Here is a 14348-nt window from a genome sequence, read left to right on the forward strand (position 1 = left end):
ATTTACATATTTACGTTAAACCTGTGGTCGATGCAGAGCAGAGCTGGGCTCTTGAGGTCTGTTTGCATTAACTTCAATAGCTGTTTTAAAAGACACCCAAAGGCTAAACCTCTGGCAGGGTCCTCACTGAGACAGATCAGCTGGAAGATGCTGACTGCGTCCGTTAGCTAGGCTGACCCGAAATCATCAATTCCAGGTGTCAAGTAATAGATGGGAACAGCTGTCACAAACACCAGTGCTGATGTGTGTGAATCATCGATCGATTGTCAGAGAGGGTTACCGCACCCTTTACACGCCTGTCTGCATGCAAGCTTGCTGCAGCAGGCAACTACAGTTAACACGTGAAACGCAAAGTGTTGGTCCATCTCAAATACAAAAATGCAATAAAATGGCAAGCCCACTGCGGAGATTCAGACCAGAAAACTTCCTCTGAGAGGAAATTTGTCAGACAAGGGTACAAAGGATATGGAACCAAGGCAGATACAGGGAAATAAGGTATAGATCTAAATAAATGATGGAACAGGCTCGAGGGGTTGAATGGCCTAATTGTGTTCTTGAGAAATAAATATTTATTTGTTACAAGTAGGCATGCATTAGCACTGCAATGGACATGAGAACATAAGAACTAGGAGCAGGAGTAGGCCATTTGGCCCCTCAAGCCTGCTCCACCATTCAATAAGATCATGGCTGATTTTTTTGTGGACTCAGTTCCACTTACTCACCCACTCACCATAACCCTTAATTCCTTTATTGCTCAAAAATCTATCTATCTTTGCCTTAAAAACATTCAATGAGGTAGCCTCAACTGCTTCACTGAGCAGGGAATGCCACAGATTCACAACCCTTTGTGTGAAGAAGTTCCTCCTCAACTCAGTCCTAAATCTGCTTCCCTTTATTTTGAGGTTATGCCCCCTAGTTCTGGTTTCACTGGCCAGTGGAAGCAACTTCCCTGCTTCTATCTGAGGCTACCTCATTGAATGTTTTCAAGGCAAAGATAGATAAGTTTTTGAACAATAGAGGAATTAAGGGTGATGGTGAACGTGTCTGTGAATGAATGCTCCAGGTAAAGATTCAGCAAGGAAATATATTAGAAGAGATTGTAATGGGTTGCTTTGTATAGGCTGCACAGTGTATAGTTGATCTGAATGAAGTAAGAAGTCTGACAACACTAGGTTTAAGTCTGACCGATTTATTTGATTTGATCAAATAAATCGGTTGGACTTAAACCTGGTGTTCTGAGACTTACTGTGTTTACCCCAGTCCAACACCAACATCTCCATATCGTGATCTGAATGAAGCCATTTCTTGGTCTATCCAAAGAGCAGGAGCATCTCGAGAAATACAAGCTAATTTCAGCAGGACTTTTCGAATGAAGGTGTTGGAGGGTAATGTTGTTGGTGTGCATGTGGAAAGTATTCTGCCTTAGGGAAGGTGTATTCTTCCTGACATCTCGCTATTCATTAATGGGAATGTGCGCAAGAATGGACTCTAAACGAGCCTGTCTTTTGTTACTCATCCACACAGGCAGCTGATCACTTAGAAAACCTGTGCCTCTGGCAGGTGCGGTAATCTTGTTAAAACATCGGCACAACACTATCTGTCAACACATTGCAGCTTATCGTTCAAACAAGGCCATTGTTTCAATTCTGGTGGAAGCAATAGGAACATACCAGATGTGTAACACCTTTTCATCAAAGGCTGGAAATAATAAGACCAATTAGTTCTACTCGCAGAATAGGAAGAGTTTGTCATGGCCTGGGCTTATCTTGAATGATTTGTCTCAATTTAGTTTGTGACATTGTATCCGTCTCTCCAGCGGCCCATCCAGGAGAATTTTCAGAATCTGTGTACAAGATGCAGCCTCGCTGTAGACACCTATCTGTTCATCTTCTTTTCTTGATGAATGAACTAAATAATGTTCTTTTATTCTTTATGCTACAATGGAATGGGAGCTTGAAGTTGGCAATCTCCATTCTCCATCTTTGCCTGGTTACTGCTGCACCATTTTATCTATCAATAGAAATAAAATTTGTCACCGCTGACAGTCAGACACTGTCCAATGTCCATCCTGAAGGTCCATTGGGAGATGGGGGGAGTTGTTGGACATTACAAATGAAGGTCCAGCTAATTCATCCCCCTGGTAGTGATATAACACTAAGCGGTAATGAACCCAGAAATGTCCCTGCCTGGGGTGGAGATAACCAAGTACAAAAGCTGGGTACTGCATGGGCATTACCAGGACCAGTTTTTAGGTATCCAGATCACCAACAACCTATCCTGGTCTCCCCATGCTAGCACTAGAGTTGAGAAATCCCAGCAACATCTCTACCGTCTCAGAAGACTAAGGAAATTTGACATGTCCAAAGCATTTAAAAAGCATTTAGATAGTTACATGGGTACAATGGGTATACAGGGATATGGGCCAAATGTGGGCAATTGGGATTAGCTTAGGGGTTTTAAAAAAAATAAGGGCAGCATGGACAAGTTGGGCCAAAGGGCCTGTTTCCATGCTGTAAACCTCTATGACTCTATGTCTGCTGCGACTCTCACCAACTTTACAGATGCACCATAGAAGGCATTCTTTCTGGTTGTATCACAGCTTGGTATGGCTCCTGTTCTGTCCAAGACCACAAGAAATTACAAAGGCTCTTGAATGTAGCCCAATCCATCACGCAAAATAGCCCCACATCCATTGACACTGTCTACACTTCCTGCTGCGTCGCAAAAGGAGCCAGCATAATTAGAGACCCCACGCACCCCAGACATTCTCTCTTCCACCTTCTTCTGTCGGGATAAAGATACAGAAGTCTGAGGTCACACACCAACTGACTCAAGAACAGCTTCTTCCCTACTGACTTCAGACTTTAGAATCGACATACCTCGCATTAAGGTGACCTTTCTCTCCACTCTAGCTATGACTGTAACACTACGTTCTGCACTCTCTCATTTCCTTCTCTATGAGCGGTATGCCTTGTCCGTATAGCGCACAAGAAACAATATTTTTCGCTGTATCCCAGTACATGTGACAATAATAAAGCAAATCAAAATCAAATCAAAGTGAACTTCAAAACTAGTCATAGCTGCCAAAGGGGCAGACGAAGAATTTCCCCTCCCCAAATTGGCCAGTGCTTTATCTTATTATCCCACCTTTCCCAGAAGGTCACATAACTTTCATGTGATGTGCGGGAGTCTATACCTTGTGTTGCAGAAGTTACCACAATTGTGAGGGACGGGGTGGATGGGAAGGAAGATGCTTTCCTGTCCGTCATCATTTGCATGTTCCTAAGTAATGACCATGGGTGGGATTTTCTGGCACTTTCCACTGGCGGGAACCTTTGGTTTCGCCAAAGGTGACCCTGACCGACCTACCCCCCACCACCCCTCCCCCACCCCACACACACACACACACACACACACACACACACACACACACACACACACACACACACACACACACACACACACACACACACACACACACTTTGTGGAGGGATCTCCAGCAGCAGAGTGGGCGAGCAATTCAAAATGCAGTAGACATTGGCAGCACCGAAAGATCCCGCCCGGCGGCTAATGGCGAGCTGCCTCCACAAAATGCCACGGAAGGGCAGCGAGTTCCTGCCCTATGATTAGTCAATAAATCTCTACCAATTATATGACTAGAGACTCAAACATGAGAAGAGGAAAATTCATGGAGGAAAGCTTTGGGGAACATTAGGTCCACACACCTGTCCCTCCCAAACACGTTACACTTCCCACGTGGCGCGGTTTAAATTACTGCATCACAAAACACTAGCACAGAATCATAGAATCCCCACCATGCAGGAGGAGCCATCTGGCCCATCAAGTCTGCACCGAGAACAATCCTACCCCAGATCTTAGCCCGTTCCCCTGCGTATTTACCCTGCTAATGTCCCTGATATTAAGGGGCAATTTAGCACGACCAATCAATCTAACCAGCACGCCCTTTGGGAGGAAACAGGAGCACCCGGTGGAAACCCACGCAGACACGGGGAGAACGTGCAGACTCTGCACAGACGGTGACCTGAAGCTGGAATCGAGACCTGGATTCTGCCGCTGTGAGACAGCAGTGCCAACCATTGTGCCCACCCAAGTTTCTGGAAGAGCTCTAATTCATTTTTGGAATGAATCAATATTCCCTGCTTCTGTGGAGGGCTTGCTGACTGCAATCTTGAGGGTGATTAGTCGTCAGCGTAAATGGTGACGTGGGCTGAAAAACTCACGATAGTCGGCAAACAAAACATTTAAAGATGGTGCCCCGATATCTTGAGGAGTAGAGCTTGCCAGTTTGATAAGGCTCCGTCCCACCAGAGTGCCGGTGCAAACCGCACCTACAGGTTGTTTTGGGCTCAATGTTTTAAAATCTGGAGAGACACGGGCTTGTTTTCTCATCTCAGCCAGCACTCTGTGCACTGAGAGGAAAATCCCCCCCCAGTGGGTGTGATTTTCCACCGGTGAGATTTTCCACTCCCGTCAAAGTCAATGGACCTTTGAATGACTTGTCAGTATTTCCAGCCCCACCCCCTAAGTGAAAGGGCTGTAAAATTGTGTCAGTAGCTTGGTGCAGACTCGATGGGCCGAACGGCCTTCTTCTGCACCAAAGACATTCTACGAAGATTGCATTTGGTTGGGAGGATTTGGCTATTCAGGGACTTACTTAGTTTGAGGTTATGTCGCCACGCTCTTCTGTGTAACGGTGTGTACAAGTCACATCGTAAACGCACCCATTCCTTTGTCGAACAAGTAAGCAGCAAGTGAACATCCCGACACTGTTACCCTTCAGCTGAGAAGCAGCGTAAGACATGCCCCAGATGACAAGGTCACTCGGTATGATATTAATACCGTATTAATCAGCCCCCTCTTTATTCATTTAAGGGATGTGGGTGTCAGTGGCCTTTAGTTATTGCCCATCCCTAATTGCCCCTGAGAAGGCACCGGTGAGCTGACTTCTTGAACTGCTGCAGTCCCTGAGGTGTAGGTATGCCTGGTTAAAATAGCAAAGTTTATTTATTCGTCACAAGTAGTCTTACATTAACACTGCAATGAGGTTACTGTGAAATTCCCCTGAGTCACCGCACTCCGGCGCCTGTGCGGGTACGCTGAGGGAGAATTTGGCATGGCCAATGAACCTAACCCGCGTGTCTTTGGGCTGTGGGAGGAAATCGGAGCGCCCGGAGGAAACCCACGCAGACACAGGGAGAACATGCAGATTCCGCACAGGCATCGGAAATCAAACCTGGACCCCTGGAGCTAGAAGGCAGCAGTGCTAACCACTGTACCACTGTGTGCCGCCCCAGAGAATTCCAATATTTTGACCCAGAAAGAACAGTATTTCCAAATCAGGTTGGTGAGTGACTTGGAGGGGAACCTCCAGGTGGTGACATTCCCAGGTATCTGCTGCTCTTGTCCTTCTAGCTGGTAGCAGTCGTGGGTTTGGAAGCTGTTGCCTAAGGAACCTTGGTGCGTTCCTGCAGTGCATCGCATCTTGTAGATGGTACATATGGCCACCACTACAGGACTAGTATTTCCTACTTTCACACAAACTCTAGTCTGAACCTCATAAAACTCCATTTACAGATATCTTTAAATGTGGCAGGTTTTACACCCACTTACGGTTAAGATAAAATGCAAGTTGACTTTTAAAATTAGACTTGAAAGTTAGACTGTTGATTTATAAGCAACATGATATCAAACAGGTCAGATTCTGACAGCAATTAAGCTCAGAGATAACCTCACTGTGGAGTTCACCTGCCATCCATCCAGAATAAAGAGTTTAGAAAGTAAATCTGGTTTATCTTCTCAGCACATTCGATCGGCGTCTTGGAGGAGACTGAAGTCCTAAATAAAGCCTGTCCCTAGGTTTTCCGCATGATGATGGCTCAGCGTGTTTACTAAGCAATACCAAACAGGAAATTCAGGGGTTTGAATCCAGGACTGTGCTGAGCCTGCAAATATCTGTATGGTAACAGTGGGCGTCATTGCTTTTGGGTAACTGAGGTTTAGGGGGAGGTGGGGCTGAGGATGGCATAGGGGTGGAAACTGGTCAGTATTGAAAATCCACTGTAAGTGAGGTTTTAATTACTCATTTTTGGCATGTGGGCATCGCTGGCATTTATTGCCCATCCCTAGTTGCCCTTGCTAGGCCATTTCAGAGGGCAGTTGCGAGTCAAGCACATTACTGTGGCTCTGGAATCACATGTAGGCCAGACAGGGTAAGCACGGCAGATTTCCTTCCCTGAAGGACATTACTGAACCAGATGAATTTTTCCGATAATGGCTTCATGGTCATCTTAATTCCAGGTATTGTTTACTGAATTCAAATTCCACCGTCTGCCGTGGCGGGATTCGAACCCAGGTCCCCAGAACGTTAGCTGAGTTTTTGGATTAATAGTCTAGCGATAATACCACTAGGCCATCGCCTCCCCCTCATGTGTGGGCATCAGCCAGAGAGCTAGACTATGATGAACAACTTGCTGACACTTACTGTCAAGCTCAAAATGACCTTTTGAGCAATGTGCTGCTGAGATTTCAGCGCCTCCAGTTCTGAATACCAACCAGTAGCCAAGAGTGGGGAGAAAGATGAAAAAAAAGTGAGGAAGAAAATTGGGAGAAAGTGAAAGCTGCTTTTAAATGGAGCACAAAATCAGTGATGATGAGTCATTCTGTTCTGTAATGTAGATAACTTTCAATCAAGGTACGCTTATCTATATGGATTGGAAAATCATTCAATATAAAAGACTGGCCGACAATATTCATGTCGCTTACGTAATCATTACTTTTAATAAGTGAACTCTTATCACACTCAAACTGTGGATGCAATCTGCTGAGTCATATCCAACAATCCAAACTGTTTATCCAGCAATCACAAGGTGGAAAATCACCAGATCAATTATATATCAACACAGTGACCGAAGGGTGAAATTCCTGGTTCGGTTTAGTTCACAGAATCTCAGGATGGTTCCAGCGCGGGATGCAGCCGTTTGTCCTGCTGTGTCTGCGTCGGCTCAGCAACTGAGCAATGCGTCTAGTGCCATTCTCCCCGTGACCCTGCAACTCTCCCCTTTCAGATAATACTCCCATCCCCTCGATTGAAGCTCCTTCACCAAACACTCAGGCAGCGCATTCCAGATCTTCTCGCTATTTTTAAAACAATTCTCACGTCACCATTGCTTCTTTTGCCAATTAGGGCGGCACAGTGGTTAGCACTGCTGCCCCATAGCGCCAGGGACCTGGATTCAATTCCCGGCTTGTCTGTGCAGAGTCTGCATGTTCTCCCCATGTCTGCGTGGGTTTCCTCCAGGTGCTCCGGTTTCCTTCCATGGTCCATAGACATGGTGGTTAGATGCATTGGCCATGCTAAATTCTCCCTCAGTGTACCCGAACAGGCGCAGGAGTATGGAGACTAGAGGATTTTCACAGTAACTTCATTGCAGTGTTAATGTAAGTCTACTTGTGACACTAATAAGTAAACTTTAAACTTTAAATCATTCTCTCTCCTTCCACTACTGGGAACAGTCTCTCCCTATCTACCCTGTCCACATCATTTAAATTTGAACATCTCTATCAAATCTTCTCTTAATTATAAGAGAATGAAGTTCCAATGCCATTACTAATTAGGAATGTGTTCCCAATGCAATTAACAATTCAGGAATGATATTCCCATTGCAAGCACTACTTAGGATCGCACATCTCTAGTGTAGTTAATAATTAGGGGATGATATTCCAAATGCAGAACTAACCACATTATTAAATTCCTGGTGCAGTTGCTAATTAGGAGATCATATTCCCAGTGGAATTCATAATTAGGAGATGATATTCCAGATGCATTTATGAACCAGAAGATGAAATCTTAAGTGTATTAGTAATTCAGGTATTAAATTCTGACTGCAGCTAGTGTTTAGGGGACAATATTCCAAGCGCAGTTACTAATTAGGCAATGATATTTCTGATGCATTTTGCCAGTGAGCGTAATTGCTAATTGAGTTATTGAACATGGATAAGGATAATTGCGAAGCTGTCCTCTATAAACTAATCCTTACAGAGGTGGCATAGTGGTTAGCACTGCTGCCTCACAGTACTCGGGTTCCATTCCCGGCTTGGGTCACTGTGTGTTTGGAGTTTGCACATTCTCCCCATGTCTGTGTGGGTTTTCCTCCAGGTGCTCCGGTTTCCTCCCACAGTCTGAAAGACATGCTGGGAAGCTGAATTGACCATGCTAAATTCTCCCTCAGTGTACCTGAACAGGCGCCCGACTGCGGCGACTAGGGGATTTTCACAGTAACTTCATTGCGGTGTTAATGTAAGCCTATTTGTGATTCTAACAAATAAACTTTAAACAACGCTGAACAATAAGAAAGGTGGAATTTCAGAAGTAGAGTTCTTCTCAAACCATCTTTGTAACCTTTAATCTTGCTTGCCACAAATAAAGCACGTGACTGGAGACGAAATTTATTCAACACACCAGCATTTCTTAGCAAAACATTAAATACAACAAGCAATTGTAGAGATGAAAAGAATTACAGGCCAGGAGAGGCTGGATGTGCCTAAATAATTGTTTGGCAACCTTTTTTTTGTGCAATCAGCTGTTTCCCAAATGATTTATTCTTATTTCTCATGAGGTGCCATGTAGCGTCAGCATTTTAACGGGCTGGGGATGACAGAGTTGGGGTTTGGCTGGGGTGGTTCGGGGCAGCTTTAACAGACCTCAGTGGAACACAAACAGGTGATCCCCTCAGGCAACACAGAGAAGTGGCTGCTCCCCACAGCAAACTGAAGAAACTGGAGCTCACAATGCCACACCATCAAAACAAGCGGTCCCCATGGAAACCTGGTTCAGCTAGAAGTGAAGAATTTAAGGCTGCGTTGGAGAACACCGTAATGTATCCCTAAACATTATCATTTGCATTCCACCCCTTGGCAACGTCCATCTGCTGACATGGGGTTAGCTCATACACGTACACGGACAACAACCAGCCTCATCACTGTTTCCTATAATCCCTCCGCATGCTCTGTTACATAGAAACATAGAAGATAGGAGCAGGAGGAGAGCATTTGACCCTTCGAGCCTGCTCTGCCATTCATTAAGATCATAGCTTGTCATCCAAGCATAATCCTGCTTTCTCCCCATAACCTTTGATCCCATTCGCCCCAAGTGCAATATATAGCCGCCTCTTGAATACATTCAATGTTTTGGTATCAACTACTTCCTGTGGTAATGAATTCCACAGACTCACCACTGTTTGGGTGAAGAAATGTCTCCTCACCTCCGTCCTAAATGGTCTATCCTGAATCCTCAGACTGTGACCCCTGCTTCTGGACTCCCCTCACCATCAGGAACATCCTCCCTGCGCATCTACCCTGTCTAGACCTGTTAGAATTTTGTGAGTCTCTGTGAGATTCCCCCTCATTCAGATTGGTCAGACTGTCCAATTGATCTTCAACGCGACTCAATTTCCTGGAGTTAAATATTGTGAAAATTAAAGTAATTGGGTGAGATTCTCTGGCCTCCCAGTTACTGGACGTCAATCCAGTTTACTTGACGCATACTTTTTTCAGAGAAATGTCAGAAAAATCAGGTACGAAAATTATTTCACATCGAAGATCAGAAAGGAGAAAACTCCCATTCTTCAACTAACAAAAGCCTTAGGTTCCAGTTGAATAACACAGCAGGAAATGTTGTAACAAGAATGGAATATAGGAATAGCTTTACCGTACTAAATAAAAAGAACAAAGTAATCGTTTTACTGGAGGAGGTAAGATCCTATCCTTCCCTCTAACCTTCTCTCTGCTCTCAAGGGATAGCCTAGTGAGACCAGCAAAATGCCAGGATTGATGCCTAGTCTGTAACGAGCTACCTGATCGGAATGGTGGGTCATGTCAAGGACTACGATTAGCCTCACTATTCCTAGATAAGGGAGTGAAAAATTAGCCTAGTTTTCCACAACAACTAGATATACTCCAAAGTTCACAAGGGTTGTGAATGTAGCCCAGTCTATCACGCAAACCAACCTCCCATCCATTGACTCCAACTACATTTCCTGTTGCCTCAGGAAAGCAGCCAGCATAATCAAGGATTCACGGACCCCGGACATTCTCTCTTCTACCTCCTTCTTTCGGGAAAAAGATACAAAAGTCTGAGGTCACGTATCAACCGACTCAAGGACAGCTTCTTCCCTGCTGCCATCAGGCTTTTGAATGGACCTACCTTATATTAACCAATCTTGCTCTACCCCCTAGCTATGACTGTAACACTACATTCTGCACTCTCTCCTTTCCATCCGCCCTGTGTACTCTATGAGCAGTATGTTTTGTCTGTATAGTGCACAAGAAACTATACTTTTCACTGTATCTCAACGTGACAATAATAGAATCCCAACAGTGCAGAAGAAGGTCATTCAGCCTATTGAGTTTGCACCGAGCACAATTCCACCCTATCCCCGTAACCCCACGTATTTATCCTACTTACACTTGGACACAATTTAGCATGGCCATTTAACCTAACCAACACATCTTTGGATTGTGAAAGGAAACTGGAGCACCTGGCGGAAACCCACACAGGCATGGGGAGAACATGCAGACTCCACACAGACAGTGACCCAAGACGGGAATCAAACCTGGTTCCCTGGCACTGTGAGGTGACAGTGCTAACCAGTGTGCCACTGTGCCATCCTTAAATCAAATAGAAACATAGGAACTAGAGGGAGGGGTAGGCCCTTCGAGCCTACTCTGCCATTCACCTTGATAATGACTGGTCATCCGATTCAATATCCTGGTCCCCACTTCCTCCAGTCAAAGATTATTAAATATTCTTAAAGATTTATTCATGGAAGAGGTTTTCCAAGTTAATTATCCCGCAAGGAATTGTTTGTGAGTTTAACCACACTCACCTCCACTCCATCATATTCTTCATCAAAGAGCTTGAAGTATTCGGGGAGTCCCAGCTGAGTCAGCCACTTGGAAATAGGAAGGTGCTTCATCCTCAATGCACACTGTTCAGTTCACAGCTGCTGCAGAAACTGTTACGAGAAAGGAATGAACACGTTCAGTACAAGCAAAGCAGGAAAGCAAATCTACATTCCATAGTCTGAAAGTGAAAGGTATTTCTCTGTGGATCCCTTCAGGCTTATCTGAATTGTAAATATTTAGTCATTTTCGGCACTTGCTCTACTCTCAAGGTTTGGGTTTGTCCGGAGAGTTTACTGAAAGCTCTGATCCGATCACCCACTCTCAGGCAGAAGTTGGGAATGTACAGAGGGACAAAAAGAGGGGAGGTGGGGGGAAGCATTCATTATCAGGGTGTAAAACAGCTCCTGCTGGCTTGACTCTCTGTTAAGCACCATGCTCCATTTTTCTATTGGTTTTGGGAGACTGCTACCCTCTGCTTTACACCCCCACAGACTGAACATTAAACACAGGACTAAATCTCACCACTGTTCATCCAAGTGAGGAACTGAATGCTGTTGTTCTCGTACTGAAACCACTAAACAAACTGCCTGTCGAAGCCATTTGCTGACATATTAGACAGGGAGGGTCCAGCTACTGATTTTGGAATAATACAATTAGACACTCTTGCATCAGAAAAGTTTAATTACAATTAATGCTCCGCACTCTGCCAGTGTTTGTTAATTACACGGTTAGTCTGCCAAGTAATTCCAACTGGATTCTGTGTTTGATTTGTTTCAACATTAAATCAATAACAAACAGCAGAAGCAGCAGCAGGAACCATTTGCTGTCACAAGTCTTCTCGGTGGGATAGCTGGTTTCAAACCTCTCCATGAATGTGGATAGCAACCTGTGATCGGACAACAGGAGGGAGAATCCACAGCAGGGTCTGTCCTGCCTGCTTCAAAGCCCCCCTCCCCTCCCCTCACGCACTCATCACAAAGAGATGATTGAACCTGCCGCAATAACTCTCCACCAGCAGCTCAGACACATGCCAATCCTAAACTCACAGAATCACAGCACTGTAACGGTGCAGAAAGAGGCCAATCGGACAGTTGTGTCTGCACTGTACCTCTGCACATTGTTTCTATTCGAATGGTCACCCAATACCTTATTGAATGCCTCGATTGAAGCTGCCTCCACCACACTTCCAGGCAGTGCATTCCACACCCGACCCACTCGCTGAGTGAAAAAGCTTTTTCTGATGTCACATTTGCTTCTTTCGCCAATCACTTTAAGTCTGTGCCCTCTCCTTCTCGATCCTTCCACGAGCAGGAACCGTTTCTCCCCATCTACTCTGTCCATCCCTTTCATGATTTTGAACATCTCCATCAAATCTCCTCTTAGCCTTCTCCTCTCCAAGGATAACATTTCCGATCTCTCTAATCTATCCTCATATCAGAAGTAGCTCATACGTGGAACCAATTTTGCAAACCTCTTTTGCTCTCTCTCCAATGCGTTCACATCCTTCCCATAGTGTGGCACCCAGAACTGTGCACAATATTCTAGCTGAGATCTAACTAGTGTCGTGTATAAGTTCAGCATAACCTCTTTGCTCTTAGACTTTATGCCCCTCTAAATAAAGCCCAGGATACTCTCTCTACCTGTCCTGCTAACTTCAGTGATTTATGCACCTATACACCAAGGTCCCTCTTCTCCTGCATCCCCTTAAGAATTATCTCCTTGTCTTTTATAGTTTACGTTCTTCCGACTGAAAAGCATGACCTCACACTTCTCCATATTGATAGTTCTGCCACCTATCTGCCCACTTCACCAACTTGCCGATGTTCTTTTTAAAAAGTTCTACACTGTCCTCTTCACAGTTTACAATGCTTCCAAGTTTTGTACCATCTGCAAACTTTGAAATTGTCCCCTGCACACCAAGATTTAGATAATTAATTTACATCAGGAAAAACAAGGGTCCCAACACTGACCCATGAAGCAAAGTGTGACAAACCTTCCTCCAGCCCAAAAAATATCCCTTGGACATTACTCTCTGCTTCTTATTATTCAGCCAATTTTGTATCCATGTTATTGCTACCCCTTTTATTCTAAGAGTGTAACTTTACTCATAAATCTGTGTGGCACTGTATCAAATGCCTTCTGAAAGTCCACTTACACCACATCAACAGCATTACCTCCAATAACCCTTTCTTTTATGTCCCCAAAAAACTCCAATAAGTTAGTTAAACACCATTACCCCTTTGGAAATCCATGCTGGCTCTTCCTAAACAACCCACATTTTCCCATGTGACTACCCAATCCTGAATAATTGTTTCTAGAAGTTTCCCCAACGCTGATGTTAAACAGTAATTGGGATGTAATTGCTGGCTTATCTTCACAACCTTTTTTGAACATTGTTTGCAATTTTCCAGGCCTCTGGCACCTCCCCCACCCCCCACCCCCAGACTGGGGAAGATTATGGTCAGCGCCCCTACGATTTCCACTCTCACTTCCTTCAATACTTTTGGGTGCATCTCAGCCAGTCCCGGTGCCTTGTCAACTTTAAGTAGCGACAGTTTGTCCAATACCTCCTCCTTTGCAATTTTGAACTCTTCCATCTGCAGAGATTCTTCCTCTGTCACCATACCCTGGGTAGCATCTACCTCCTTGTAAAGACAGATGCAAAGTTTTCATTTAATACCTCAGCCATGCCCCCCCCGAGCCTCCAGGTATAAATTCCCTTTTAGTCCCCTAATCAGCCCTTCTCCTCCTCATACCACCCTTTTACCATATATATGCCTGAGGAAGATTTTGAGATTCGCCTTTATGTTGGCTGCCGGTATTTTCTCAAAACCCCTCTTTGCTTGTTGGTTCTCAACTGTATTTTCTTTTGATTTGATTTATTGTCACATGTACTAGTATACAGTGCTACACAGACAAAGCATACTGTTCATAGAGAAGGAAATGAGAGAGTAGAGAATGTAGTGTTTCAGTTATTGCTAGGGTGTAGAGAAAGATCAACTTCATTCAAGGTAGGTCCATTCAAAAGTCTGATGGCAGCAGGGAAGAAGCTGTCCTTGAGTTGGTTGGCATGTGATCGCAGACTTCTGTATCTTTTTCCTGCTGGAAGAAGATGATAGAGAGAACGTCCGGGGTGCATTGGGTCCTTAATTATGTCTGCTGCTTTACCGAGGCAGCGGGAAGTATAGGCAGAGTCAATGAATGGGAGGCTGGTTTGCGTGATGGATTGGGCTACATTCATGAGCCTTTGTAGTTCCTTGCAGTCTTGGGCAGAGCAGGAGCCATACCAAGCTGTGATATGACCAAAAAGAATGCTTTCGATGGTGCATCTGTAAAAGTTGGTGAGAATCATTGAGGACATGCCAAATTTCTTTAGTCTTCTGAGAAAGTCAAGACGTTGACTGGCTTTCTTAACTATCTATCTA

General features: G+C 44.6%; 1 protein-coding gene across 1 annotated transcript in view; it reads right to left on the reverse strand.

The window, feature by feature from the left end:
* bcar3 (BCAR3 adaptor protein, NSP family member) overlaps positions 1-14348 on the reverse strand; it is a 183468-nt gene that overhangs the window by 120530 nt on the left and 48590 nt on the right. Inside the window, exon 2 of the mRNA XM_080195243.1 lies at positions 10905-11033. Within this exon, the coding sequence (XP_080051369.1) occupies positions 10905-10994 (90 nt within the window). The 5' untranslated portion in view covers positions 10995-11033. The remainder of the gene's footprint in view (positions 1-10904; positions 11034-14348) is intronic.

This window comes from Carcharhinus amblyrhynchos, chromosome 9 (genome assembly GCF_965287045.1).
Source record: "Carcharhinus amblyrhynchos chromosome 9, sCarAmb.v2.hapA, whole genome shotgun sequence".
Classification (NCBI taxonomy): Eukaryota; Metazoa; Chordata; class Chondrichthyes; order Carcharhiniformes; family Carcharhinidae; genus Carcharhinus; species Carcharhinus amblyrhynchos.